Source organism: Salpingoeca rosetta (genome assembly GCF_000188695.1).
Source record: "Salpingoeca rosetta unplaced genomic scaffold supercont1.13, whole genome shotgun sequence".
In the NCBI taxonomy this organism is placed as follows: Eukaryota; class Choanoflagellata; order Craspedida; family Salpingoecidae; genus Salpingoeca; species Salpingoeca rosetta.
Genome location: NW_004754921.1, coordinates 850,980 through 878,906, shown reverse-complemented (window position 1 = coordinate 878,906; position 27,927 = coordinate 850,980). Strand labels below are relative to the sequence as shown.

The 27,927-nt window shown below is 55.9% G+C and overlaps 6 protein-coding genes across 6 annotated transcripts in view; 2 read left to right on the top strand and 4 right to left on the bottom strand.

Moving 5' to 3' along the window:
* PTSG_05619 (NAK protein kinase) overlaps positions 1-1,054 on the bottom strand; it is a gene marked incomplete at its 3' end in the record, with an annotated part of 9,787 nt that extends 8,733 nt beyond the window's left edge. The window contains exons 1-2 of the mRNA XM_004993429.1: positions 922-1,054; positions 119-487 (exon numbers count right to left, since the gene is read on the bottom strand). Of these exons, the coding sequence (XP_004993486.1) occupies positions 119-260 (142 nt within the window). The 5' untranslated portion in view covers positions 261-487; positions 922-1,054. The remainder of the gene's footprint in view (positions 1-118; positions 488-921) is intronic.
* A 35-nt stretch (positions 1,055-1,089) lies between these two features.
* Positions 1,090-4,629, top strand: PTSG_05618 (serine carboxypeptidase CBP1). Its single transcript, XM_004993428.1, has 8 exons — positions 1,090-1,346; positions 1,592-1,674; positions 1,925-2,001; positions 2,158-2,226; positions 2,396-2,520; positions 2,766-2,900; positions 3,088-3,613; positions 3,819-4,629. The coding sequence occupies exons 1-8, from the start codon at positions 1,254-1,256 to the stop codon at positions 4,040-4,042; spliced, it is 1,332 nt and encodes a 443-aa protein (XP_004993485.1). The 5' UTR covers positions 1,090-1,253; the 3' UTR covers positions 4,043-4,629.
* PTSG_05617 (fibrillin 1) lies at positions 4,463-14,377 on the bottom strand. Its single transcript, XM_004993427.1, has 25 exons — positions 14,000-14,377; positions 13,606-13,753; positions 13,255-13,333; positions 12,986-13,034; positions 12,704-12,821; positions 12,393-12,526; positions 11,979-12,140; positions 11,598-11,741; positions 11,130-11,259; positions 10,726-10,849; positions 10,470-10,569; positions 10,234-10,291; positions 9,927-10,047; positions 9,502-9,683; positions 9,180-9,280; positions 8,763-8,989; positions 8,377-8,500; positions 7,968-8,111; positions 7,371-7,683; positions 7,037-7,105; positions 6,575-6,793; positions 6,281-6,333; positions 5,992-6,114; positions 5,679-5,808; positions 4,463-5,358 (listed from the first exon to the last, which is right to left on the bottom strand). Exons 1-25 carry the CDS (start codon positions 14,135-14,137, stop codon positions 4,859-4,861), a joined length of 3,690 nt encoding a protein of 1,229 aa, XP_004993484.1. The 5' UTR covers positions 14,138-14,377; the 3' UTR covers positions 4,463-4,858.
* Positions 14,378-15,562: 1,185 nt separating this feature from the next.
* PTSG_05616 (WH2 domain-containing protein) lies at positions 15,563-18,928 on the top strand (the record flags this gene model as incomplete). Its single annotated transcript, XM_004993426.1, has 9 exons — positions 15,563-15,601; positions 15,756-15,809; positions 15,937-16,021; positions 16,458-16,608; positions 16,922-17,034; positions 17,260-17,545; positions 17,847-17,947; positions 18,248-18,358; positions 18,788-18,928. 9 exons carry the CDS (start codon positions 15,563-15,565, stop codon positions 18,910-18,912), a joined length of 1,065 nt encoding a protein of 354 aa, XP_004993483.1. The 3' UTR covers positions 18,913-18,928.
* A 1,632-nt stretch (positions 18,929-20,560) lies between these two features.
* On the bottom strand, positions 20,561-26,410 carry PTSG_05615 (uncharacterized protein; the record flags this gene model as incomplete). The annotated part of the gene is made up of 18 exons (XM_004993425.1): positions 20,561-20,580; positions 20,855-20,997; positions 21,230-21,300; positions 21,513-21,565; positions 21,822-21,994; positions 22,200-22,313; positions 22,552-22,616; positions 22,903-23,014; positions 23,247-23,295; positions 23,513-23,630; positions 23,797-24,198; positions 24,522-24,625; positions 24,823-24,886; positions 25,161-25,212; positions 25,353-25,395; positions 25,574-25,610; positions 25,858-25,944; positions 26,123-26,410. 18 exons carry the CDS (start codon positions 26,408-26,410, stop codon positions 20,561-20,563), a joined length of 1,995 nt encoding a protein of 664 aa, XP_004993482.1.
* Positions 26,411-26,773: 363 nt separating this feature from the next.
* PTSG_05614 (uncharacterized protein) overlaps positions 26,774-27,927 on the bottom strand; it is a gene marked incomplete at both ends in the record, with an annotated part of 2,538 nt that continues 1,384 nt past the window's right edge. Inside the window, 4 exons of the mRNA XM_004993424.1 lie at positions 26,774-26,946; positions 27,088-27,139; positions 27,344-27,430; positions 27,598-27,645. Of these exons, the coding sequence (XP_004993481.1) occupies positions 26,774-26,946; positions 27,088-27,139; positions 27,344-27,430; positions 27,598-27,645 (360 nt within the window). The remainder of the gene's footprint in view (positions 26,947-27,087; positions 27,140-27,343; positions 27,431-27,597; positions 27,646-27,927) is intronic.

The window sequence follows — 27,927 nt, the reverse complement described above, 5'->3', positions numbered from 1 at the left end:
ACTCACTCACTCACTCACTCACTCACTCACTCACTCACTCACTCACTCACTCACTCACTCACTCACTCACTCACTCACTCACTCACTCACTCACTCACTCACTCACTCATGCACGCACCCTCGGCGAGCTTGCTGGTGATGTGGACAGCATAGCGGCCGATGACAGCTGTGGACCCGACATCTGTTGAGGCCGGCCCCGCATGGGCCGCGTGCTCCTTGTGCCGGCTAAAGTGCTTCTTGACTTGAGAGAACACAGACATGACGGAAGCGCGTCGCTGACTCCACGAGAGCCGGCTTCTTCTGCTGCTTGCTCTCCTTGCGTCTCCTTTCCGGCGTTGACCTCTCCGCAGAACCACAGCGTACTCCTGGTCAGCGAACAAAGGCTGTTGTTGTTGGTGGCTGTGGGCACGATCTCCGCTGCAGCCGCCCGCGCGGTTGTCGTCGATGAGGCCGATGCGATCTGCAACCCAAAACCTCCTTGGGGGTGCTGCAACCGGTGCCGCAGGTTCATTCATCATGGTGGATGATGGTGTCAAGCAGGCAAGTTTGTTTGTGGGAGTGTGGTGTCACAGTGGTGTGTGCAGTCAAACAAAACCAATCAGGTGACGTGAGTGAAATGAAGCAAGGAATCAGAGCCTTTGGCTCGTACAATGAAATGAATGCAGGCACCACCGTGTTGGCTTGCTGGGGTTGGCTGTGAAAAGCCGTGGTCACACAATGACAAGTGCGCTGTTGCTCGTTGTTCGTTGTTAACGTTTCAGGCACGACATATGATTCACACCACGTCGTATCACACGCGAGAAACCGAGACATGCCACATGCATGATGCACAAGACACACGCATACGTGACACACATGCATACGTGACACACACACACACACACACATCACTCCCAAACCAACCAACCAACTTCCACTCACCAAGCCAACAGGCAAGCAGTCAGCCTCTGTGTGTGTGGGAGTTGCGGTTGTGCCTGCAGCAAGAGAACAGCCAGCCAGCACAACCAAACAAAAACAAGAAGATGGATGGGTAATGCGCTTTGTGATGTCGCTTTCTCGTCCTGGGAATGACGACTTTCAAGGCACGGCCAATTTTCGTGTTTGCTTGAAGACATTCGTCAAGATTCTCCTCCAAGCCTCCAAAGTTGGTGCTTGTGCGACCGCGTGTTTGCTTGGTGCTGGTCGCTGCTGCATTTTCCTCTTTCGACCACCAACCTCCCCTCCACCTTCACTGCGTGTTGTTGTGTGCCGAGATGAAGCTTGCTGTTTCCGTGCTTGTTGCACTGGCCGTTGTTGCCTCTGTGCAGGCCACTCGCTACTGGTCTACCCCTGAAGGCGACTTCAAGGTGCGTTGTATCAAAACGTGTGCTGTGACTGTGAGGTGTCGCTGTGTGCTTGTGTCAGTGTCGCGCCGTCACTGTTCTGTGTGTGTGTGTGTGTGTGTGCATCCCTGCAGCAGCATCTTCTTTCCACATCCTTCACTGACTTGGTTGTTGCCGCTCTTTCTCACCATGACCACCACGTCTGTTCTCCCCTCTCCCTTCCCTGCTTCACCTTTTTACCCATGATTCATACCATTTTGACATTGCAGGGCTTCCTTGATGGCAACGATGTCACAGGTCTCTGTGGCAAGACCAAGGCCGAGGCCGGCTACTTCACCATCCAGGGTGGCAAGTGAGTTGGCTGCCGCAAACAACCCTGTAGCTCCCACTTGTACTTGGCGCGTGTCATCCATGCTCATTGTTCGCCCATCCCTCCAATTTTGGTGTCCACTTGGCCTTTGCCAGGGAGGGGCAACTTGCGCCACACTTCGTTACACTGAATATGCGCGTACACACACACACATGCTGCGCCTTAGTGTTTTATGTCACTGACCCACTCACTCGCCCCATTTGCCTTGCCGCCCATTTTGCTTGCTTGGCAGGAACAAGAACTACTTCTACTGGTACTTTCAGAGCAAGAGCAACCCTTCCACTGACCCCGTGATCCTTTGGATGACCGGTGCGTTGCCATGGTTTGTGAGTGTGGGCGTAAACCATCCTGCGAATGCCAACAACAGCATACCCCATACTCACTGTTTCCTCCCTCACCTTGCTTTCCTTCGACTACCCGCCCCTCCATACCACTTTAAACAAACCGCAACCACTTACTAACTAGGCGGCCCCGGCTGCAGCAGCCAGCTTGCCCTCCTCTTCGAGAACGGCCCTTGCACCGTCAACCAGGATGGTGAGCACGCAGTAACCGCGTACCTGTCGATTTGGCAGGCGTTTGTGTGTGTGTGTGTGTGTGTGTGTGAGTGTGTCTGTCTACACTTGGCACGTCATTCTCCCTCACATCCCAACGCCTCGTTCCCCCTCCACGTCAAACGTGCGGGCTTGCCTACATGCCATTGAAGGCACTGCCACGATTGAGAACCCCTTTGGCTGGAACGCCCAGGCCAACATTATCTTCGTTGACCAGCCCGCTGGCGTTGGCTTCTCCTACGGCGATGCCGGCGACGAGGACCACAACGAGGCCATGGTGCGCACGCGAACCTGGCAGAGAGGCGAGCAACGGGAGAGGGAGAGTGGTGGGATGGATTGAGCGGAGGAGGTGGCAATGTATTGCACGGCGTGAAAGCTATGTGCGTGTCTCAATGTGTGTCAAATGACACCGACACCATGTGTGTGTGCTCATTGCTGTGTGAACACCGTCCTCACACTCAGCGGTATGTGGTGTGGCGTGACGTCACTTTGCTGCTTGCTTGATTGATTGAATGATTGTAGGTTGCTGAGGACATGTACAACTTCCTGCACGAGTTCTTCAACGCCCACGCCGACCTCGCTAACCGCGCTCTGTACATCTTCGGCGAGTCCTACGGCGGCCACTACGCCCCGGCCACAGCCCACCGCGTTGGCAAGGTTGGTTTGCTCTGTGTGTATGCGTACGTGTGCCCTTGTGTGTGTGTGTCAGATGTGTGTCAGAGTGTGTGTGTATGTCTTGAACATCGCTCGCGAACGCCTTGCTTCGTAACTGCACCACGCACTCCTTCTCACATTCTTTTCCCCACCACACACACACACACACACACACACAATCACACACCAGTCGCTGAACCTGCAAGGCCTCGGTGTCGGCAACGGCCTGACGGATCCGCTCGTGCAGTACGAGTACTACCCGCAGATGGGCTACGACTGGGCCAAGCAGGTCCTCGGCAAGCCCGTGCTCACGGAGGCGCAGTACAAGCTCATGAAGTTCCTCTGGCCCACCTGCCAAAAGAAGATTGCCGCCTGCCAGACGGACACGAGCGCGTGCCCCGGCGCCCAGATGTACTGCAACGAGGTGATGATTGCCCCCTACGAGGCTCACGGCCTCAACCCTTACGACATCCGCAAGCCCTGTGGCCCCAACCCGCTCTGCTACGACACGCGCAACGTGGACAAGTTCCTCAACACGCCCTCTGTGCAGCGCCAGCTTGGTGTCCCCCCTGGCATCAAGTGGGAGTCGTGCAACAACACGGTCAACGCCGCGTTCTCCTCGGACTGGATGAAGAACTTCCAGCAGGACATCCCCAGCCTCCTCGCCAACGGCACGCGCGTCCTCATCTACGCCGGCTACATTTGCAACTGGATCGGTGGGTTGCACACTCTCCCTTGTTATTGCGTGTGCTGTGCAGCTTCACACATACATACACACACACACACACACACACACACACACTCTCTCTCTCTCTCTCTCTCTCTCTCTCTCTCTCTCTCTCTCTCTCTCTCTCTCTCCCTCACCTCTCTCTCTCTCCACTCTCTCTCTCCTCTCTCTCGCGCTCTGTATCAACTTTACAGGCAACAAGCAGTGGACGCTTGCCCTCGACTGGCCAGGCAAGTCTGCGTTTAACAACGCCCAGGACAACAACTGGAACTTCAACGGCACCACCGCGGGTGTGCTGCGCTCTGCCAACGGCTTCAACTTCCTGCAGGTGCACGCCGCCGGCCACATGGTGCCCCACGACAAGCCCGAGGTTGCGCTGCACATGGTCAACCAGTTTGTCACCAACTCGCTCAACTAAGCACCGTCGCCCCTGGCGACGCCTGGTCGTGCCTGCTGTGTTTGTGTGTTGTCGACAACGAGACGTGACTCCGGCTGAACAAGCACGCGCGCGCGTGTTGCACTTGATGCTGTGTTTTGTTTGTGACCTTTGATGATGCGTGGCGTATCATGTGTTGCGTGGGATGATGTGATGTGTACGTGAGCCAACTCGTTGTTTGCCTCTGAGCACGCACTCCGCCCCTCGTCGCGCTTGTGTGCTTGCTTGTTTAACCGCTCTCTTGTTGTCGCATACTCGACCAACTCCTCAACCCACCAACTTTTCGTCGACAGCCTCAGGCCATCCCCCCCCCCCTTCCTTCTTTGTTTGTTTGTCTTCGTGCTGACACTACCCTTCTCTCCCCCCCCCCCCAATACTGTCTTGTGTTTTGTTGGATGGTGTCGCGTTGGGCTGCTTGCTGTATGTGAATGCTCTTGCATGCAATGCAATGCCATTACAGCGCCGCTGCCGGTGTTGTGCTTGCCGGCTCTGTTCGTGTTTTACACCCGACCAGAGACAGCCACACAGCAAGTCAGTGCAGACACCAATTAAACAGACGACAAATCACATCAAGGCCATGATCCATTTACCAATCACTTTGCACAAGCGCATGTGTCCGCCACACCCGCCTTGCACGAGGGCACTTCCGTTGGAACAAAAGCTAGCCAATACCATTGCTCCACATCGCAAGCCAATGTCATATCCCACTCCCCACGCGAAACCACACACAAATCAAAAAGCATCACGTCAACAGCCACGTGCAAGAGTCAAAGCAGGTGCACAGGAGGGCGCATCACATCACTGCTTATCGGCAAACTCTGCAAGCGTGCTAGCCAGCAGCACGCTCGAAGACTCGTTCCGTCGCAGCGCCTCATACACGGGAACGCTGTGCTCCCCAACACTCCCGTTGCTGTTCACTGCGTAGTATGGTGACGAGGAGGATGCTGTGGTCTGGCTGTCGCCGTTGGTGTTCGCCACTGGCTTGCTTGCCATTGCCGCGGGCTCTGTGGCTTCATTCTCGTCGTCCTCATACTCAGACTCCACCGCGCCAACAGCGTGTGCTGATGCGTATGTGTCGTCGTCGTCATCGTCATCATCGCCCACATCGCTCTTCATGTTCCCGCCGCGGGTGTTGTCGTAGTCATCCTCGCTAGCAGCGCCAGCGCGAACGTCGTGTGCACGCGCATAGTCGTCCTCGCCGTCATCGCTCTCATCCTCAACCAGCACGCTTTCCCGCAGCTGACTCGTGTCCGCATACGCTGCAGCGCTTGCATCGCCGTCGTCAACAGCTGCGTTGTCTGTGTCAACCCGTGCACGCAGTGTCCGTGCATAGGTGGGCGTCAGTGCTCAGTGATGAGGCTGGAAATTCATTCACACGCACATACGCACATGCACACGCACACACGCACACGCACACGCACACACGCACACGCGCACACACGCACACACACACACATTCAAACACACGCACATGCACACACGCACACACGCACACACGCACACACGCACACACGCACACACACATACACGCACACACGCACACACACATACACGAGCGAACCATTCATAGACTTGGGTAGTCATGTGCCTACGATCAACACTACAAGCAACTGCTTACCTGTGTTGTGCAGAACCTCTGCCTTGCCGTCTGCTTCACTGGCCATGAGTGCATCGCCAACACCTGGTGCCACAGTCGCCGCTGTTGTTGTTGCTGCTGCTGTACTGTCATCAGCCATGTCGGATGCAGTCTGATTGGGTGGCAGTGGTGGTGATGGATTTGACATGTGTACATGCGCATTGGTATGACAACAGTGTGAGCGACGATGGTACGTGGTGATTTCGAGTTGTGTCAACACGAACAACAGCATCAGACACAAATGCGCACACACGCTCTTCATGCCAGATCTTGTTTCCATCATACGAGGTCTCACCTTTGTGTCGGTGGAGTTGCTGCTGCTGCGGCGTCGAAGCGCAACGGCGACGACAATCAAGAGCAGGAGCGCACCACCGCCGATGGCAGCGAACACAAATGGTGCCGTCTTGCCCTCAAGCAGCTGGCGATGCATGTATGTGTGAACATGTGTGTGTGTGCGTGTGTGTATGCGAGTGCGTGGGTGGGTGGTTACTGGTGAGGTGAAGCAACAGATGCAATTACACGTGCATGTGTTGCAAAGAAGCCATCACTAGCCATCACCCGCTTACATGAACACCACCACTTACGGTTTGTGTCGAAGCTGCTGGTCGCAGTACAGTGCAGCTTGGATGCCCAAGCTCTATCGTATTCAGACATAACACGGTTGCGGTATGGTGATGCGGCACACCATTGTGACAACGCGAATGTGTACACGACACATGCATGTACACAGTAAGACGCGCACACACACACATACAGAGTACACACACAGAATATACACACACACACACCATACAAGACATACTATACACTACACACACCATGCAATACCCCCCCCCCACACACACACACACGCACACACGCACACACACTGCACATACCTGCTGAGCAGTTGCATGTGAATTGTGGGAATTCGCCCGGCGCAACAACGCGGCCGTTGATGCACGTGGCGCCGGGGGCGCAGGGGGAGAGAGCCGCGCAGACGGTGGCATTGAGCTCACAGTTGGTGCCCTCGTACCCAGACGCACACGTGCACGTGTAGTTGTCGCGCGTGAACGTGCACTCGCCGCCGTACATGCACGGGTTGTCCCAGCAGTATTCTGCCATGTGTGGAATCAAGGGGGCGGCAACGAATGAGATAAAGCATAGCGAGCGAGCGAGCAGGGAGTGGTGGTAGTTCACGAGTGGTGACGCGTGCTCAGAGCTGCGAAGAGTATCCTCTCAATGATGCATGCATGCAAGCACGCAGAGACGAAGCTCGTTGACAACAACAGCAGCATGTGCATGTGCGCGCGTGTGGCCATGATACACTCCTGCAACAGAACTATGTGAGAGCACGACACCTTGGCAGCCGACGCCTGTTGTCAGGCCATCGCCCAAATACCCGTCACCGCACGTGCACGTGAAGCTCCCTGCGGTGATAAAACAACAGTGCATGCGGGGTGCATGTGAGTGTGGGTTTAAGTGGTGAGGTCGAGGAATTGGAGAAAGATCGCCACACTGGCACACACACACACACACACACATCCACATGCACACTCACACACCTATGCACACATAATTACACACCCCTGCACACATAATTACACACCCCTGCACACATAATTACACACGCATGCGCGCGAACACGCATACAGCCCTCCCACCCTTACAAACACACACGACACATGGCCACACCTTCTGTGTCAGCGCATGTTGCGTGGTCATCGCAGGTATGCGTGCCGAGTGCGCACTCGTCCACGTTGGAGCACGCGAACCCGGTGCCGGCATATCCATCGTTGCACACGCACTCGTATCCGCCAGGAACATTCATGCACGTGGCATGCTCGTCGCAAAAGTGCACACCCACACGGCACTCATCAATCTCCACGCAGGCCGTTGGCGTCACGCGAATGTAACCCGGCTTGCACTTGCACGTGTATCCGTTGATTTTGTCAATGCAGTCAGCGCCGTAGCAGTCGTTGCCCAGCAGGCATTCGTCAATGTCAACCTGGCAGCAGTTGGGGCAGTTTTGAAAGCGGTGAATGCAGGGAGTGGCAGGGATGTTGTTGTTGCGTTGATGATTTGCAAATGAGATGTGAGCGAGTGGGTGAGTGTGCAAGTGTCGATGGAGCGGGCACAGGCATGTGTGATGCAACCAACTCGTGATGCAGCAAGCAGATCCACACATGCATGCAGGCACATATTCAAGGAAACGCAGCAATACACGGCAAAGCACACGAATGCACACACACATGCACATGTATACACGCACTCACGAGACAAAGCGCTGACCTCGCAGTTCTGGCCCTCGAAGCCCGGCTGGCATTCGCACGTGTAGCCAAACTCCTTGTTGAAAAAGTCCATGCGACAAGCCCCGCCATTCTGGCACGGGTCGAGCTGGCACGTGTTGTTCTGGCACGAAGCGCCAAAGTAGCCCTGGAGGGAAGGGAAGGAAGGATGGGAGGGAAGGTGGTCAAGGCAAAGAACATCAGCACGTGCATGTGCGTGTGCGTTTGCGAATGGCCATTGGAGCCCAACTTTTCAAGTCACACAACACAAGAAAACATCTGTATATGTTGTGTTGTGTTGTGTTGTGTTGTGTTGTGTTGTGTTGTGTTGTGTTGTGTTGTGTTGTGTTGTGTTGTGTTGTGTTTGTAGTATGACAGCCACCAGCGCCAGCGCGCCAGGGAATGTTGCGCACCATTTGGCAGAGGCATGTTCCGTTGGAGAGGCTGCAGGTGCCGTTGTTCAGGCAGGCTTCGGCGGGACAGTAGAACTCGCACTGATGGTCCTCGTCACCAACATAGTCCGCGTCACAGTCGCATCTGCACCCAGCCAAGGGTGGCGGTGATGATAGTGGCTTGTGAGGTTGCATGCATGAAAGGCAGCCAAGACAATCTTGTTGGCACAACCGCAAACATATGTTCGCAAAGGAGGGGATCTCACATCCCCGCGCGCATGCACACACACGCACACACACGCGCACACACACACGCACACACACACACGCACACACACGCGCACACACACACGCACACACGCACACGCACACGTGTACGCCTGCACACACAAACTACGCGTGCACACCTTCTGAGCGGGCCGTTGCAGGTACCATGGCCGTTGCACAGGGTCTCACGCGTGCAGGCAAAATCGCACAGGTCTCCGTAGAAGCCGGCAGCGCAGTCACACTCGCCCGTGATGGCGTTGCAGCTGCCGCCGTTCAGGCAGTTGCAGAGCTCACATGTGTCGCCGTCGCGCTGTCCTTTGCAGCTGCACGTCTTCTCTCCGTTGACACACACGCACTCGCCGTCAAACTGATACACAAAAGCAACGTTGGCGCAGCCGGGGTCAGGCCGGTTGTTGGTGTGAGGTATTGAGGGTGGCAGCGGATGACGACCATACTGTCAAGCGCGATGGAGATCAAGACGAGCAGCTGTTGGTGGCAAAGGCGAGTGCACACATGTCTGCTTACACACGTGTGTGTATGCAAGCCTCTGCACTCACCAGACAAGTTGGGCAGGGCGCGTCTTCGCATATTCCCGTTGTTGGATTGGGTGCGTAGCAGGGCTCGCACGAGCACGTGCCATCCGCCACGCTGCAAGAGCCTGGACGAAGAAACGAGAGAAGATTGCACAGTGTGAGAAGCAGTCACACCAGCACCAAAGGCGGTACAGCTGTGTAGGCGTGATTTGCTTGCAGGCACATTGTACGCGAACGATACAGTGTGCGCGCACACACACACGCACGCACACATACAAGCGCGACACACACACACACACAACTTCCTCCGTCCTGCTCCTCGCTGTTCACATGTGGCATTGCTCACCGAGACCGCCGCAGACGTCGCCAGAGCCGTCGTCGTTGACACCGGGGCAGGTCATGTTGCACGATGGGCCCCAGAACTTGGACGTGCACGCACACCGGCCGGCGTCACTGGCGATGCGGGCGGAGGGGCGATCGGCGACGGGCAGCTCGAGCACATCCGACCCCGTGCACTTGCTTGCCAGGCTGCAGTGCACGCACATGTGGATGGGCGGTTGAGTGAGTGTGTAGTGTGTGTGTGTGCGTGTGCGTGTGTAGTGTGTGTCTCTATGTATGTGTGTAGCAAGAATGCAACGTTCAAGACCTACCCCCGCACCAGATGTTGCTGTTACTTACATCAAACACACACACACACACAAATCGCACACCCACACGCGTTCCCCGTCACCAACCCGACCCCTTCCTCCTCTTGTCCTCGAATGCACGTACTTGCGGCCGCACAGGAGGGGACAGGCACCATCTTCGCTGAGGAAGCAGAACTCGTCTGTGCACGGGCAGCCCGTGATGGAGCAATTGGCGCCCGCGAACCCGCAGTCGCAGTAGCACTGGCCTGCAACGATGTAAGGTGGTGGTGATGGAGTAGGGTAGTGGTGGGTTAGGGTGGTGGTCAGAGTGTGCTCATTGTGCCTCACACAACGCGTCGGGTGTTGTGTTGGACAATAATCACACAAGACGGGGTGCACAATGCACCACGTGCGTTTGTGATCTTGTCAAGCTGTGACCAGGTCAATCACACCTGTGAGTGCGTCGCATTCGCCGTTTCCATTGCACGGGTTGCTGGCACCGCCAGGGCACTGCAACCACAAGAATACATGGGGTTGTGATGGTGTGATGGTGTTCAGGAAGGTCAGCTTGATTGCCGAAATAACGTGGGCAACACAATAGGAACATGTACTTCCACACAATACAACACAGGATAGAACACTCAAAAGCACAGCGGCACGTGTCCTCGTCATGCCAGCACCACCGCACCTCGCGTGCACAGTCCGCGCCAAAGTAGCCGGCATCGCATGTGCACGTGTTGTCGTCAAAGGAGTACGTGCCGTGGCCGCTGCACCAGTCAAATACAACACTGTGTTTGGAAAAGTGGAGGGGGGAGGTGGAACAACAAATGGTGGCGGGAAGGGTGTTGGTGAGCAGTGACATGCAGGTGTGGTGGGTCATCCTTCGAATGGCACGTGCACATCTGAACCCATCTACAGTGCGGGCTGCCCCAAGCACAACCTACTCCGTGTCGACGCTGTCGCTGGTGTCGTTGAAGACGGCACCTGGAGGGTGGAGGCACTGTGTCACGTTTGCTTCGTGCAGCTGGTACCACGTGGTCGGCTCGCAGCTGCCCTGTGTGTACGCGCCTGCGCGGTGGGTGTGGGTATGGTGAAAGGGTTCGTGTGTGTGTGTGTGTGTGTGCGTGTGTGTGTGTGTGTATGTGTGTGTGTGCGTGTGTGCGTGTGCGTGTGTGGGTGTGTGTGTGTGTGAGCGCGTGAATGTGGTGCTGGTGATGTGATGGGCAAGTGTAGCTCTGCGGTTGGCAAACACGACAGCATTTCTGTCCGGCATGTCGTGGGTGCAGACCATTTCAGCTTCAACCCATTTCAACTTCAAAACGCGCTTTCACAGGTCCATGCTGCGCACCTGACAAGCACTCTGCACGATCGTAGCTCCAGCCGCACCCAGGGGTGTTGACGCACGACGTGCAGTCGTTCTGCAGCGTGCACACGGCACAGCACCCGCTCTCCTGCCACTCCGATGCAGCACACGTCTCCTGTGCCGTTGTGTGGTGTGTGTGTGTGTGTGTGTGTGTGTGTGTGTGTGTGTGTGTGTGTGTGTGTGTGTGTGTGTGTGTGTGTGTGTGTGTGTGTGTGTGCACAGTGTGTGTGAGCGGAGCGTAGACAAGGTCGCAGAACAAATGAACAACAGAGTCATCAACTTCAACGCAACGTCACAGTGGTTCACGAAACGTCGCGGGCAGACAAAGATCAACACAGCATGCAACACTGCAGCAGCAGGGAATGGATACAACAATTGACAACCTCCACACTGCCACCACCACTGCCACCACCAACACCACCTCCATCCCCACACTCCTTGGTTCTCTCTTACCGCGAGGGTGGTGGTGGTGCACCCAGACGATTCGCACCAGCCGCACTGCGGATCAGCAATACATTCGCCACAGGAGGTCTTGGCAGCGCAGTATGCCTCGCACGACAGCGCCCGCACCTCCACTCCGCTCGTGCTCACGGCATCCTGGCACAAGTGATATCACGCACGCGTGGAAGCGTGTGTGTGTGTGTGTGTGTGTGTGTGTGTGTGTGTGTGTGTGTGTGTGTACGTGAGTGAGAGGGGTGAAGGGGGTGTGAGTATCTATTTCTTTGTGGCGCACTTCTTGCTTGCGTACACTGTGGCGTGCACACGCCGACATGCACGCGCGCATGGACATCTGTGCAAACACACGCGCACATGTATCCACGCATGTGCGCGTACTGCGTCGAGGGTGATAAAGTCCATGGTGTTGGCGTCCTCGCGGAAGTTTCCAATCTTGAACTTGTCAATGTCCACCAGGTCCTCCTTGAAGTAGCGGATGTTGAAGCGCCACTCAAGGTCGTTGATGTGTCCAAGCACCATCCCATCCGTGCAGCACGCCGCCTGCGTTGAGGTGGGTGACGTGGTGTTTCGGAGGGAGGTGGTGTTACATTACGTCGGGAGGGGTGATGTTGGGCGCATGGGGTGAGATGGCGTCCTGGCACCGCGACCCATCGTGGGAGTGCAGGAATGCATGGGCGAAGCAACCACGTGCAGGATGCGCTTCGAGAAGCCAAACACATAGGGACTCGAGCAAGCAAGTTAGGATGGTGTCTGACGAGTGAGTGAAGCCCTTCTGCTTCTCTACAAGCTCACCCATGCCCAGTAGAAGTTGCCGTAGCCTGTGTCGGTGTCCCAGTGGTAGCAGTCGTTTGTTGCGTCGAAGCAGCTTGGTGAGAAGCCCGTGTTATCATCTCGCTCCAGCACCTGTACGCCCTCCCCAGCCAGGTCTTGTTGGGCGGGGGGATAGGGTCGGGGATCATGTGGGGGGGGCGGGCAGTGGTTGTGGACGGCAGTTAGGGATGATGCGAAGGGAGACGGGCATACAACTCACAGGTAGACGGATGGGGAGGAGTTCGAGCAGTCACACAGCACGTACACACAACACAGCACACGCAAACACACACCCGGGCTGTTGATTTCAAGGCGAACCCTGCCGCCGGTCGGGTCGTCAGGTTTGTCGTGCACGAGGACGAAGGACACACGCAAGTCTTCGTCGACGACGAAATACAGCAGGTCGCTCTCCTGTTTCCGCGCGACAGCGCGGCGAGTTGCGTGTGAGTAATGATTGGAGATTGTTAGCACAAGTGGGCTGTGCTGCACGACAGCGTAGACGGTGGCGAGCTGGCCAACAAACATAAACAAACACAAATGCACAGTTACACACATGCACGCAAGTGCCAGCGTACCGACTGCTCGAAGCCCGTGTTGCTGCTCGCTCCATTCGGATAGTTGTAGCTGCAACGGCACGATCAGTGGCAGTTGGAGATGAGTTTTGCTTGTGGGAACTCTCAGCGTGCGGCAAGCAAGGGCGGAAGACTGTCGCTTGCGACTTCTCCACTGTGCTCAGACGTCAAACACACACACACACACGCACACACGAACACACATACACGCGCGCGCGCAAGGAGCGACATACAGCGATACCCAGGACACACTCCTCGACTCGTGAACTCACGCGTAGAAGACGGAGCCACCGGTGACGTTTTGGCAGGTACTGCCGTACAACCAATTGCCATAAGCCGGGATCACATCGCCTGCAGGCCTCGAAATGATGAGGAGCGAGCAGTGTTGTCGTGAGTAGAGTGAGTTTCAATGACAAAGGTTTGCTGTGATGATCGTATTCTGATAGACGCGGGTCTGGGCGCAGCCAGGTACATACACACTCACACACTCTCTCTCACACACGCATCGACACACACACACACACTCACACGCACACTTGCGCGAACACAGGCACACGCACGCACACGCACGCACACTCACGCACGCTCATGCACACGCACGCACACGCACGCACACGCACAACCTGGGGACTTTTGCTCGCCGCAGTATTCCTCGTTGACGTAAGCGTGCCCGTGCGGAAACTTGCTTACGGGGCGGATGGCCTGCCGCTTTGGCCGCGGCGCGGCAAGATCCCACGACACCTGGTAGCACAGTTGGTTCAGCTTCTCTTGCTGTTGGTCCGTGACACGTGTTTGTGCGTGTTAGAAGCAAGAACGGACGAACGAGACGTTTTCAAGAGCATTCATTTCAGTTCTCGTACACAAGAACAATATCACGCAGCACTTTGTGGCGCAGCGGTTTCTGCAATGAGCACAGGGCACAATCACAAAGACAAAGAGCCAACCGCGCTGCCATCCAAGCAGCTCGATTCCGACAAACCACCGGAACACGAACAAAGTAAACCCACCGCCTCTTACCGTTGTGAGTGCGGCGACTCCGTTGAGCACCGAGTCGTAGCCGTCAAGTGCAAGCACAGCGACCATTACGAACCACGCAACGCACACCCCGACATTGTTGCGCCTGCTTCGCCTGCCGTGCTTGCTCTGCTTGTTCATTTTCGGGTTTGTCGCACCACAAACAGAGGAAGACAAGAGGCGACTTGTATGTAGCCTTGCTTGCTTGCGGCAACGAAGCAGCTGTTTGTGGTTGTTGTTGACACACACACACACACACACTCAAACACACAGAGAGCGGCACTCTCAGCGGATACACAAACAGACGCCGACACAATTCACGCGTGTGGTTTGTTGTGGTGTTTGGCGTGAAGGGGGAGGGGTGTTGTGTGAAGTTGGCGCTCTGGAAAATGACGTCAGCCACATGTGTTGTTTGTGGAAATCTTCATAGCCTTTTCTTTGGGCAGGAGTGGGAAGGAGCGGGCCTTCAAGGCACTTGATGAAAATATATGTAAGATATACACTACAATGCACATCAACGACAATTCAATAAAGATACAAACAAAAACCGTGAGAATAGTTTATTTTTCGGTTCTCCGCCAACACACACCAACACCACCAACAAAGAACGACAAACGACAACCTCATCGTCGCCGCTCTCCAACCAAGCCAGCGGCCCTCCTCCTCCTTCGTGCGCCCGCTGCTGTTGTGAGTCCGTGGTGGTGGTGGTAGTGGTGGTGGTGGTGGTGTGGGTTGAGGAAGTCGTCGGTGCGCGCGTCGTGGCACCGCAGGCACGCCGATCCGGCCGTGTGCCTCAGTGGGCTGTGAGCGACTGTCCACCTGCTGAGACCCGATGTCTCTTGTGTGTGGTTTTGTTTGTTTTTGTGTGCGTGTACGTGTGCTTGCTGACTTTGCCTTGTCCTGAGTCGAAACGACTGCAAAGATCTACACACCACGCACACGTCGCACACACACACACACGCACACGTCGCACACACACACACACACACACACACAAACATGCACGCACACTCTCTTGGCGCACCTCGATCACGTGTGTGCGAGTGATCTCTATGTGAGCGTGGTTGGACTCCTCCCCTTGTCCCTCCTGTGTGATGGTGTCGGTGTATGTCTGCTCACACACCCCTGTGATCACATCCCGCCTTTCAACCACCCGCCACACACGGGGCTGCTCCTTCACAGAACCAGCAGCTTCACGCCCCTGAAAGGAAGACAACAACAGGAGACACACTCGCCAGCAAAAAAGGTGCACACTTTCAACACACGCCCCACACATACGCTGTCGTTCGGATGTCGGCTTCAGCACACGACAGTCAGCACACGACAGGAATCGGGTTCCCACTGCACCATCATTGACGCATATCACATACCGCGAACCAGACCACCCTGCGCCTAACCCCTCTGCGCCTAAGCTTCACTACCACCACTGCATCGCACACCCACACGCAACGTCGGCTAACAGATTGCACACATACAACACACACACACAACACACACACACACACACAACACACATGCCACAAGCAAGGGTTTTGAATCACACCAACAAGTTCACAGTAGGGCACGATGCCACCACCACCCCCTCCTCCTCCACCGGGAGCGCCTGTAAGTATGCTGTTCAACTCACCTCTGCGTCGACAGTGCTGCACTGCATGCCTGTGCTTGCGATCACGAGGTCGCGCCCGCACAAGCAGCCCATTGACAAAGTGCGGCTTCCTCACCCCCCCCCCCCCATAACGCACACACGTGCCCCCCGCAGCCCCCACCGGCGGCGCCATCGGGACCACCAAAGCTTTCCAAGAATGCAGCACAGGTGCTGGCACGTGTATCCATGCGCACGCATGCGATGTCTGCCGTGATGTAGTCCTTTGCGGTGCCCCCCCCCCTCTCGAAGTTGTTGACCAAGCATACCATCCCCACCCGTGTCGCTGCGTGCACAGGGCCGAGGTGCGTTGCTATCGGCCATCCACAAAGGAGCGAAGCTGAAGAAGGCTGTCACAAACGACCGCAGTGCACCCGTCGTCGGTGAGTGGCGTGGCAAGAACCCAGAGTGGCCCTCAACTATCACCGCACACAAACGATGCACATTCGCATTGGCTCAGCGACTCGCTGGCCCGCTGGCTGGCTGGCCGACTGGCTGGCGGACTCATTGTCTCCTTCACTCACACTGACTCTTTGACCAACAGACTCACACTCACTCACTCACTCACTCACTCACTCACTCACTCACTCACTCACTCACTCACTCACTCACTCACTCACTCACTCACTCACTCACTCACTCACTCACTCACTCACTCACTCACTCACTCACTCACTCACTCACTCACTCACTCACTCACTCACTGGATTGCACACGCATTTCCTCTCACTCACTCCCATACGCTCACTCACACCATCTCCCATCGCCCCCCCGGCTCTGCCGTCCGTCTCTGTTCACGTGCACGGGCCGCGTGTGCAGGCAAGACTTCGTCAGGCCCCTCTGGCGGTGGCAGCGGAGGCGGCGGCAGCAGCAGCGGGCCCCCATCTGGCGGGCTGGGCGGGCTCTTTGCAAACGGCATGCCCACACTCAAGAAGGCCAGTGATCGCGCCCCGGGCGGCCCCGCATTGAGGTATGCACCCACAAGCAACATTATTGCACATTGGGCCGTGGGGGATTTGCGTTTGCTTCTCTTTACTGCACATGCAAGCGCAGCGGCTGCGCCGCTTTCTTCTCATCACATTTGGAACACACACGCACACACACATCCACTACCACCGCCCCACCCACTCACTCAACATGCACTCACACTCTCATTACACGCACACTCTCAATTGCACACGCACTCTCTCGAACGCACACTCCCACTCATCCGCTTGCACCTTGTCCCTCTCCCACCCATCGTCCACGCCACGTGCATCGCGCTGTGTCCTGGCCATGGCCAGACCGCCCGGTGCAGCGAAACTGCCGCCCAAGACAGCGCCGTCCATCGGAGGTGCATCGTCAGGCCCTCCACTGCCCCCACCAGGCCGATCGGGACCACCGCCTCCACCACCAGGTCCCTGCCAATTCTGACTCCACTTCTGTGTGCGCACACAAAACACACACACACACACACACACACACACACACACACACACACACACACACACACACACACACACACACACACACATTCACATGTTTGCCATCGCTCACTGCATCCCACCACGACCACCACGGCCATCCCCCCCCATCATCACCACCATGGCAGGCCGCACTGGCCCACCCCCACCCCCACCAGGACGTTCAGGTCCGCCGCCACCGCCGCCCGGCAGGACAGGGCCACCGCCACCGCCACCAGGGCGATCAGGGCCACCACCGCCGCCGCCAAACAGATCAGCAGCACCGCCGCCGCCACCAGGGAGAACTGGCCCCCCGCCGCCGCCGTCGAGTCGGTCCAAACCGCCACCGCCGCCGGTCCGCACATCCTCCATTGGCGCAGCGTCGCGGCCAAACGCGCCGCCACCACCGCCCTCAGCAGCACAGAAGCCAACTCTCCCGCCGCCCTCGGCAAAACCTCCTCTTCCGTGCGTCATGCGACCATGTCTTGTTGCAGTTTTGAACCACGTACTCTGTGTATACATGTGTATATGCGTGTGTATGTGTGTGTATGTGTGTATGTGTGTATGTGTGTGTATGCGTGCTGATACGTGTGTGTATGTATATGCGTGTGTGAATACGTGTGTGTATGCGCGCGCGCGTGTGTGTGTGTGTGTGTGTGCGTGTGTGTGCGTGTGTGTGTGTGTGTGCGGGGTCTGGCTTGGTCGCAACCGTCTCTTACCCCTTCTACCACCACCACCACCACCACCACCACTATGCCGATCGCAGGAGCCAACTGTCGAAGCCGTCACCACCGCCAGCGCCGCCCGGTAACCGCGGACCCCCGCCGCCGCCGCCGTCGCGCACAAACCCGCCGCCACCGCCGCCAGGTCAGCAATGGTCGCAGCTTTGGTCTTTATGGGTGACGCTCTGTGCACTCTAATCGGGACGGGCTTTTGGCTAAGGCGCGAAGCAGGATCGCGGCACACGCAACGTCGCATTTTGATACCGTTGCAGGGCCACATTCAGGCTAGACGCGCGTGGTGCACGTAACGTATGGCGTGTGTCGGGTTTAGATAACGCAATACCATTGAGGTAGGGGTAGACTCGTACCAGCTGCCGATACTTTTGTTGGGGGGGTTCTAGGCCGAATGCGCAGCGCCTCCGCCTCCGCCTCCTGCTGCGCACAGCACACCGCCAACCGCCACCGTCGGGATCCAAACCCGCGCCGCCACCAGCACGCGGGCCGCCGCCACCGCCAGGCCGCTCTGCCGCCCCACCACCGCCACCGCCAGCAGCAGGTGATGTGCACAGAGCATCATGCCATGGCTGCGTTGTGCGAGGGAGGTGCAGAGGCAGAGAAGGGCGGGGAAGCGGGCTGCTGCTGGTTTGTTTCCGGTGTTTGCAACCTTCCTGTTCACCACGCTCACGCCAGACACGTGCCTTGTGATTGCTGCCACGGGCTGTACATTTCGTCTTGTATCCTCACTTCGTGATGGATTGAGCAGCTATGCAACAAAACAACCAAGGAGGTAGTGTTGAAGCACCAATCACCTCGGATCCCCAAACACCTTGTTTGCCTCTTGTCGACCATCCTCTGCACCTGAGTCCACCAATTGCATCACACACACACACTCTCTCACACTCACTCACACACTCACTCACTCACATACACACTCACACACACTCACACACACTCGTACGTCATGCTTTTTTTTTTTTCATTGCAGGGTCGTTTCGCGTACGAATTGAGGCGAGGTTCCAGAAAGTCACAGTGCAAGTGCAGCCGCGACAAAACATCCGTCCAACATACTGCTCTCCACACGACACCAACCCCATGCTCGGCTTTTCCTAAACCTCCGCTTAGCTTTCCCCCCTTCCTGTTGTTCCGGTTTTGTCACTTGCTATAAGTCCATCTTTGCCCGTGTCTGTGCTGTCCTTTCTTGTTTGCGGTGTTGTTTTGTAATCCTTGTGACATCCTCAGCTGTTGCCCAGCTGTAGCTGTGGGGCGGCTGTCTTGTCCGGTTGTCCTTGGCGGTGCGTGGCTGTGCGTGCGTGGTGGGTGTTTGTCCATCACCCCCCCCCCCCAAAACTCTCGCCTCACGCGCATATGCGCGTGTGTGCGTGCGTGTGTGCGAGGAGGGTTTCACGGATAGACTGCGTGCTCGTTTGAGCAGCCAGTGGATGGATGTACGCAACTGTTACCATGGCACTGCACATTGCGGCTCATGCGTGCGCTGATTACGGCCGCACAAGTGTTGGTGCCGCCTCAGCTGCTCTCCCTCTCCAGCTGTGCCCCCACTGGACCACCACGATCCATGCAACCCTTCCTTCTGTTTTGCCTTCCTCCGTCTCTCTCTGGCTGGCTCTGTCTCACAACCTCGCCACACTGCTACTGCCACCACCACCACCACCACCAGTCACTGTCCGTCCCCACCTTGCTTCTTTGCCCCCCTCTCCGCCTGCTTTCTGCTCGTTGAGCTGCGCTTGGCACAGCAGATGTCACACTCCAGTGTAGCCCGCTTGTTTGCTGTCTCGCAGTCGTTTGTATCTTGTGTGTTGGATGTTGCATGATGTCCATTTCACCCGCTGTGCTGTGTGGTCGCACCAACCACCACGGCTCGCAGTGACTCGGTGTGTGTGTGTGTGTGTGTGTGTGTGTGTGTGTGCTTTGTGGTTGTTGGTTCACTTGTGTGGCTTCTTAACAGTGTTGTTTGTTGATGATCTAAGCAATGAATGTCACAATCACACGACGCCAACGTGAACACACGGCATGCTGCTGACAAGCGTGTACTCTGTGTTAGTGTGTGTGTGTGTGTTTGTGTTTGTGGCTTGGGAGGAACGGTGATGAGAGGGCGAGCCGTGATGTGAAGCTAACGAGTGGAAAGCACAGACGGGCTGGAATGGGAACCGAGAACAGAAACGCCAAAGAGGTCAGTTAACCGAAAAGAAAAGCAAAGCGCGGCGGAAGGCCGTGCATGATCAAGGAACGTAGCCATGCAACACACCCCCACGCTGGATATTCAGAGTACCACAAACAGCTACAAAATGAACCTGTGAGAAACAACAAGAAGTCGACGCAGAAGATCAAGTGTGCACTGCCCATTGGCAGCAGCACACACATCGGCAATGGCTGTCACGCCATCGTAACGAACAACGCTGGAGAACCAACACCAGCACAACAAAGCAGTCAAAAGCATGCAAAGGGAAACGAAGACATGCCGGCATTGCCGTCGACATTACGCTTCAGACGATCCATATGGGTGGTCGACGTCCGCTTCCTCCACCATGCTGGCGGTGCGCGGTGCATTGTCATCGCGACGAAGGCTCCCAGTTCGACTGTTTGTGTAATGATGATGATGGTGATGATAATGGTAGTGGTCCTCATGGCTGTCTTCGTCAGCCATTCCATAGTCAAAGTCAACAGCACCTGAAAAGAAAAAAATGGCGGCAAGGAGACATGAGTGTGGTGGAGAAGCAGGGGGCCGCTGGGAGAGCACACATCAAGTCTTGGCAAAGAGACCTGCATTCAGCACAATACACATCGAGAGACACGAGTGCACATTTGCACATACACCCACATAGGCTTGCACGCATGCGCACATACACGCACACACATTAGTTTGCACGCACACACACACACACACACATTAGTTCGCACCCACACAAAACACACACACACACACAAACACAAACACACACACACAAACACACACGCACACAAACATTAGTTTGCACCCACACGAAACACAAATACAACACGAAAACACAAAACACGCAAAACAACATCAACGCACCCGAGTCATCCATGACGACAACTTGGTCGACAGCGACTTTGGTTGCGTTGATGCTGCCGTGTCCATTGGTCCCCGGCGCATTCACACCCGCAATTTCGGGCATTTGCGGCGCCGTGCGCTTCTTCTTGCGCCACTTGAACACGCTACAGGTGGGTGGTGGCGGTCGTCGTTGCAATGGTGTGATGCGCGCACATGCATGTGCATGTGTGCGTGAGTATATGTGCGTGAGTATGTGTGCGTGTATGGGCGTGCACGCTGACGGCACGCTGCGATAAAGCAACGCATCAGCCACTGAGCAAAGTTGGTCGAAAGAGCGATGTGACAGTAAGGGCAGTGAGGAAGAGTGCGTGCTTGCAGGCATCGCGGATGACTCACAAGCAGAGAAGTGCCACTGCGGTGCCGACGAGCATACCGCCCCCAACGCCAACCGTCACATACACCCAAAGCTGCGCATACCCACAAAGGAGAGGAGGGGGGAGTACCAGGGTGAGAACAACAGCGCATAAGATACAAGTGCGCATGCGTGTGCGTGCATGCATGCGTGCTTGGGAACGTGTGTGCATTTGTGTTTCTGTGTTTGCAGGCGGGGGGGGGTTGTGTGTGTGAACACATGTGATGTGCATCGTGTATGCGTGCAGTCAACACGCTGTCCACTGACCGAGGGAATATCCGAGTCCTTCATGACTGGGAAGCAGCGGGCCGAGTCAAACGCTGTTGGTGTACACGAGAACACGCGCACAGGCATGCGTGATTGCACAGGGGTGAGAATGTGGCAATGGCACCATCACACGCGGCGAGATGCCGGTTGGAATTGCATCAAACAAACAAACAAACACAGAGTCATCAACGAAACACCTCTCTCTTTCAGATGCACACACAGACACACACAGACACACACACAGACACACACAGACACACACACACACAGACACACACAGACACACACACACACACACGGAGGACGTACGCAGCGGGTAAGGCGTTGGCTGCGGCTCAATCCCACGCATGGTGTCCTCCTCCCAATACCCAGAGCAGTCGGACACAGCAAAGCCGACACGGGCATTGGACTGGTCAAAGGACACCACGTACCCGCTCAGCACTGTTATACCGAGCGTGATGCCCGTCTGGTCGTCGAGAGGACTGCCAGTGCAGACGAGAGCGCGTGTGCAACGGTGAAGGGGAAGCGTGATCGTGTGTGGATTGAGACCGCATGTACGTGTGTGTATACACATAAGCAGCAACACGTTGCCCGTTTGCACACACACACACACACACACACACACACACACACACACACACACACACACACACACCAACGGATGCGAGTAGGCGCGTGCCAGCTTACACAATGCTGAAGAAGTAGCAGCGGTTTTGGTCCTTATCGACAGCGAAGCGGAGATAGCGCCATGGCGGTACACGCAGATCAAACGCCTCAGATTGGTTTGCACTCGACAGCACACTGGTGGAGAGGAACGCGCGCGCGCGAGCGTGTGTGAGCGGTTTAAGTGCGTGTGAATATATACATATGTATATACATATATATATATATATACATATATATATACATATATATATATATGTATGTATGTATGTTTGTATATGTGTGTGTGGCGCGTTTACAGTCTTGTGCAACAAGAGAAAAGAACATCATTGGTGGAGCGCATCAGCACACGTGTTCAGTGTCGCCGTGTGAGCACCTGAAGTGGATATCTGGCAGCATCGTGTATACGGTTTCGTCGTCAATGTCCAGGCACGTCTCGCCCTGCAGCACCAACAACACGTGTGGATGAGACGAGCGGCTATTGCTGTTGTTGTCACGAGAGCAAACGCTCTCGCTCACACACACACACACACATACGCATGCGTGAGAGCGCATGTTCACACACACAGGCATACACAGCGGGGCACACGCGCATGTTCACACACGAACGAACAGATACACGAGCGAACAAACAAACAAACAAACAAACCAAGCTAGCCAACCAGCCAACCAGACAACCAAGTAAGTCACACCCCATCCCTTCCCCTTTACAATCCCCCAACGGCACCTTGTAGAATGCGTCTGCAAGGCGCTGGTCGTTCCCGAGGAGGAGAACTTCGTCCACTTGCTGCACAATCGGAGCATGCACCGTCGTCGGCACAATCACATCCGTCGTACCACTAACGGCAATGGCAATTGTGATGGCGATTGTGGTGGCGGTGGTGGTGGCGGTGGTGGTGGCGGTGGTGGTGGGTGATTGTGGTGGTGAGAGAAAAGGGATGAGAAACGTATGTGTAGTGATGCGTGGGTGTGCGCGTGCACTTGCACGTGCGTGTGTGCACGTGTGGTAAGGAGGCGCCGGCGAATATAGATGCCTGCAAGCACGATCAAAAGTTCCACTGCTGGACTCACGTGTCAACGATGGAGTAGTAGGGCGAGTTGTACAGGCGGCAATCCATATCTGATACAACAAGGAGAAGGAAGGGAAACGAAGGAGTGCGTGCAAACACGACGTCAGTGACGTTCAGTGTTGGGAAACAGAGAGTGAGCGGGGTACCAGAACATCAGCACGCATTCAACCGACTACGACACGTGTGGGTGCAAATGCACGCTGCTCACACATATAATGCACATCGCATATCACACACTGCACAGGCGAGGGTGATGCGTGTGTGTACCGATTGAGACGCCTCCAACTTTGATGTCGGCAACGACGACGGTGTAAAAGTCGTCGATGAAGGTCGGGGTGTACACAAAGGGGTGCACAGCGTGTGTCGTGTCAACCCCACCAACGCTCTGCACAGATTAAAACACACGCAAACATGCACACAGCAGCAAGGGCGTGAGTGGAAGGAACAAGCGTGATTTGGCGGGAAAACATGGAGAGTCACACACAAGCAAACAGAATATCTAGCCGAACGCTAGTGTGTGTGTGGTGTGGGGGGGGGGCGTATTCACTGACCAGCCGACCGTAGCTTGTGTACGTGTCGCGGCTGACGGTGTGTTTGGAGACAGACGGAAGAACAGCCCGTGCAGATGATGGCGACGACGACGATGATGATGATGATGATGATGATGATGATGATGATGATGATGATGATGATGATGATGATGATGATGATGATGATACAGCTGTCGTGGTGTTGTCGGCGTGTGTGGAAGCATCAGCCATTGTCATTGATGACGGTGTTGTTGCCGAGGTCGAAGATGCGTTGGCCGGGATGGGGTGTGCGGTGGTGCTTGGATGTGACGGCGCAACAATGGGGCTCGGCAGCAGCACGCACATCTGCACCCCAAACACGGGGTTCACGTCCTGTTTCCGGATGATGGTGGTGAAGAACGGCTCTACGGGGTCACTTGGCGGCTGTGTGTGTGTGTGTGTGTGCGTGCGTGTGTGTGTGTGTGTGTGTGTGTGTGTGTGTGTGTGTGTGTGTGTGTGTGTGTGTGTGTGTGTGTGTGTGTACAGTCGTGTGAGTGAGGGTGACGGTGTCTTGCCATGTTGCACGACAATCGCTCACGATGGGTGACAATGGACCAAGGCAGATGAGATCACACATCTGCTGATACACGAGCGGCAAACTCATGAACAAGCACACACGCATGCATGCATTGAAATTCCTTCCACCGATGCACACGAGCACACACACACACACATACACATGCAAGAGCACAACCCCAAGCACGTACAGCGGCAATTGCGGCGTATGCGAGGCCGAGAATGCCGTCATATGTGCTCTTCTCCTGGAAGAAGTCTGTGGATTCAATAATCCCGCCAAACTCAACCACATCGCCTGCAGTTGCGTGTGTGTGTGTGTGTGTGTGTGTGTGTGTGTGTGTGTGTGTGTGTGTGTGTGTGTGTGTGTGTGTGTGTGTGTGTGTGTGTGGCGAGCGTTCGTGACACAATTCACAACGCTCGTGTACCTCAAAAAGAGTGTAGTGAGGCATACACACTCGAGCACCAACAGCAGCACATCCGCATTTTACTTACGAAGTGCGGGTTCGCCTGCAAACCCGACAATGTCTGAGACGCGCTCCGCCCTCCAACCGGACATCTGTGCACGCACGGACAGCACGAAGCAACACATGGTGCCGTGCAGAAGGTGAGACGGGCGTTCGACTACACGCGAGCGGTTTCATGTGTGTGTGTGTGTGTGTGTGTGTGTGTGCGTGCGTGCGTGTGCGCGTGTGCGTGTGTGCGTGTGTGCGTGTGCGCGCGCAAATGTGCATGCATCCGCACACGTACCGCACAAGTACAGCACACTCACACACGTACCGCAAACGCACACATGCACAGAGCACTCACGCACGAGTGTAGCTCGTACTCACCACATATTCGACGTTAAAGTACGTGGACATCCACGTGGTCGTGTCCGTAGTCCTGCAGAGGGCGCAGCAGCAACAGCATGCCAGAAGGGGTTACATACGAGGGACAGCATGCAAGCAAGCAATCAAGGCATAAGTAACCCACGCATACAGTTCAGTTCAGACAGGAAGCATCCGGTTATGATGGGATCGTACTTGAAGTGATTCTTGGCATCATCTGTGGGGTCCGCGGACACGGCTGCCGTTTCATGGTGTGGTGTTGTCATATAGTGGAGTGAGGGAGATGTAAGGGGGGGGGGGTGCATGTACAAGGTTGAGGGGAGTGCATGTGCAATATTTGCCAGCACGATTGGATCCAGGGGCTGGCAGGGTACTTGCACAAGCATATCCCGAAGTGTGTGATTTGCAGCGCTTACCGAGGTTACTGCTCCCGGTATCAACGACGCAGTTGAGCTGGATTGGCAAAGAGCAGAGGCAGCAACATGAGAGCACACACATGCGCAGGGGTCCAGTGCAAGTAGGGATCAACTGTTGGGCCTTGGATCGATGCTGCAACACACACAGACACAGACACAGACAGAGGCACACACACACACACACACACACACACACACACACACACACACACACACACACACAGGCATAGACGTACACTCACATACACACAGGCACAGACACGCACATGCACAGACACACACACCTCGCCACCCGCGCCGTTGGTTCCAAACGACATCTGCACGTGGTAGGCTGTCGCAGGGTATCCGCGCAGGGAAATGTTTGTGATGGGCTGCACAGCATCGCAACGTATGTGCACAGAGTGAGATCGGGGAGAAGGGAAGCATGTGCCAACAGATGGGAGGAGCGGACAGGACAGGACGCATGACCGCGATCGTTGAGGTCATTGGCAAGCAGGCATGCAAACAAGGCCCAAGAAGCGCCAGTATCAGGGGTTGCAAGGAACTCACGGGGACGAAGCCGTATCGGTGAGCGTGGCGAGCTAGGGAGTGCGCTGCTGTTGAGTTGGCGGCGAAGCTTTGCTCGGCATGCCTCAGCATGGGCACAACAACCACGCCACTCGATGCAGACGTCGTCGTCGTCGTCGTTGTTGTTGTTGTTGTGGTCTGGGTTGTCGTGGTCGCATCGGCACTCACTGAGCTGTTGCTGCCACTGCCTTGTTGGGCCGCACACTCGCACACGCTGCTGGCCACCACCAGCACCAACACCACCAGCAGCAGCGCTGTTCGCATGGCCATAGTCTCGAGTGTCCTTGCGTGTCCTCTCTGCCTCGTGCTCCTTCCTTCGTCCGCTCCTGTCTTGTTTTGTGCGTGTGTGTGTTTGGAGGAAAAGTCAGGCAGGAATGACCTGACGCCTGATGATTCTGCAGCAGTGGGGTTGTGTTGTTTTGTGTTGTGTTTTGTGTGTGTGAATGTGCGTGCGTTTGAATGGCTGCTTGCTTGCTTGCCTTCACGCCAGGGGTGTGTTGTTTCCTTTATCCATGCAATGGGCAGCACACCGTGGTGTGCGCCACAACCAACCACAACCAACCACAACCAACCACAACCAACCACAACCAACCACAACCAACCACGCTCAACCACCCCCACGCCACACGAGCGCTACAAGTTTGAGGGCACGGCAGAGGACGTGGTGGCCTCTGTTGCCCTGGGCTGTGGGATGGCCATATCGGGGTCGCACGTGAACGCAATCGTCAGGGCATATCGGGTGCCTGATGCCACCTGCTCCACGTGGTGCGGGTTCTCCGCCCCAGAGGTGAAGCACGACACACGCCCTGCCACAGCCACACGGGTCGAGTGATGGTAGTGGTAGTGGTGGTGGTGGTGGTGGTGTGAGCTTGGGTGCGTTGTGGGAGACACGTGTGTCGCGCATTTCGTGTTTGTGACAGCTTGTGTGTGCACGTGTGGGGACGTACCGGCCTTTGGTTCCACGACGCGGTGCATGTCGCCACCGCGATAGCTCTTGTCCTGTCAAACGTGACAGCAACAGCAAGCACACACACAATATGCACAACACACAATATGTGTGAGTGGTCGCATGCCACATTGGCGTGGTGGTGACATGGGTATGGAGCAACATCTCGCACCGATCACAACATCAACAATGACGGATGGTGGATAGATGGTGGATGGATGGTGGATGGATGATAATGAAGGGTGATGGGTGCGCACCTCGAAGACGAAGCGGCCGCCGGTGAAGTTCTGACGGTATGTGGAGAGATACAGCAGACACGTGTAGTCAAAGCTGCCATAAGTCACCTTGGCACAACCAAGTTGCAGTGTGGTGCAGTGGTGAAGTGGGGTGTGATCGTGTGTGAGCAAATAGGTGAGCGCAGGCAGAGGCGGCTGGTGAGGAAGAATAGGTTGCACCTTCACTGTGTGCGTGTACGTGTCGGTGTGTGATGATGTTGTTGCAAGAACTGCACCTTGTCGATGTGTGTATGCCAGTACTCGTCGTGCTGTGTTTGTGCGGTCTGTGCAAAGAAAGACAAGGGGGATATTATGTGTGCATATCATGTGTGATGTGATGTGGTTGTGTGGAGAGAGGGAGGGAGAGAGAGGGAGAGAGAGAGAGAGAGAGAGAGAGAGAGAGAGAGAGAGAGAGAGAGAGAGTGTGTGTGTGTGTGTGTGTGTGTGTGTGTGTGAGTGCGTGTGTGTGTGAGAGAGAGTGTGTGTGTGTGTGTGTGAGTGAGTGAGTGAGTGAGTTTGTGTGTGTGTGTGTGTGTGTGTGTGTGTGTGTGTGTGGTTGTGTGTGT

Coding starts and splice junctions, on each gene's coding strand:
- PTSG_05618 (XM_004993428.1), top strand. CDS start 1,254: ATGAAGCTTGCTGTTTCCGTGCTTGTTGCACTGGCCGTTGTTGCCTCT. Junction 2,002..2,157: donor CGTGATCCTTTGGATGACCG/GTGCGTTGCCAT, acceptor CTTACTAACTAG/GCGGCCCCGGCTGCAGCAGC. Junction 2,227..2,395: donor TTGCACCGTCAACCAGGATG/GTGAGCACGCAG, acceptor ATGCCATTGAAG/GCACTGCCACGATTGAGAAC.
- PTSG_05617 (XM_004993427.1), bottom strand. CDS start 14,137: ATGAACAAGCAGAGCAAGCACGGCAGGCGAAGCAGGCGCAACAATGTC. Junction 11,742..11,978: donor ACTTTATCACCCTCGACGCA/GTACGCGCACAT, acceptor CACTTGTGCCAG/GATGCCGTGAGCACGAGCGG. Junction 7,106..7,370: donor AACATGCGCTGACACAGAAG/GTGTGGCCATGT, acceptor TTATCACCGCAG/GGAGCTTCACGTGCACGTGC.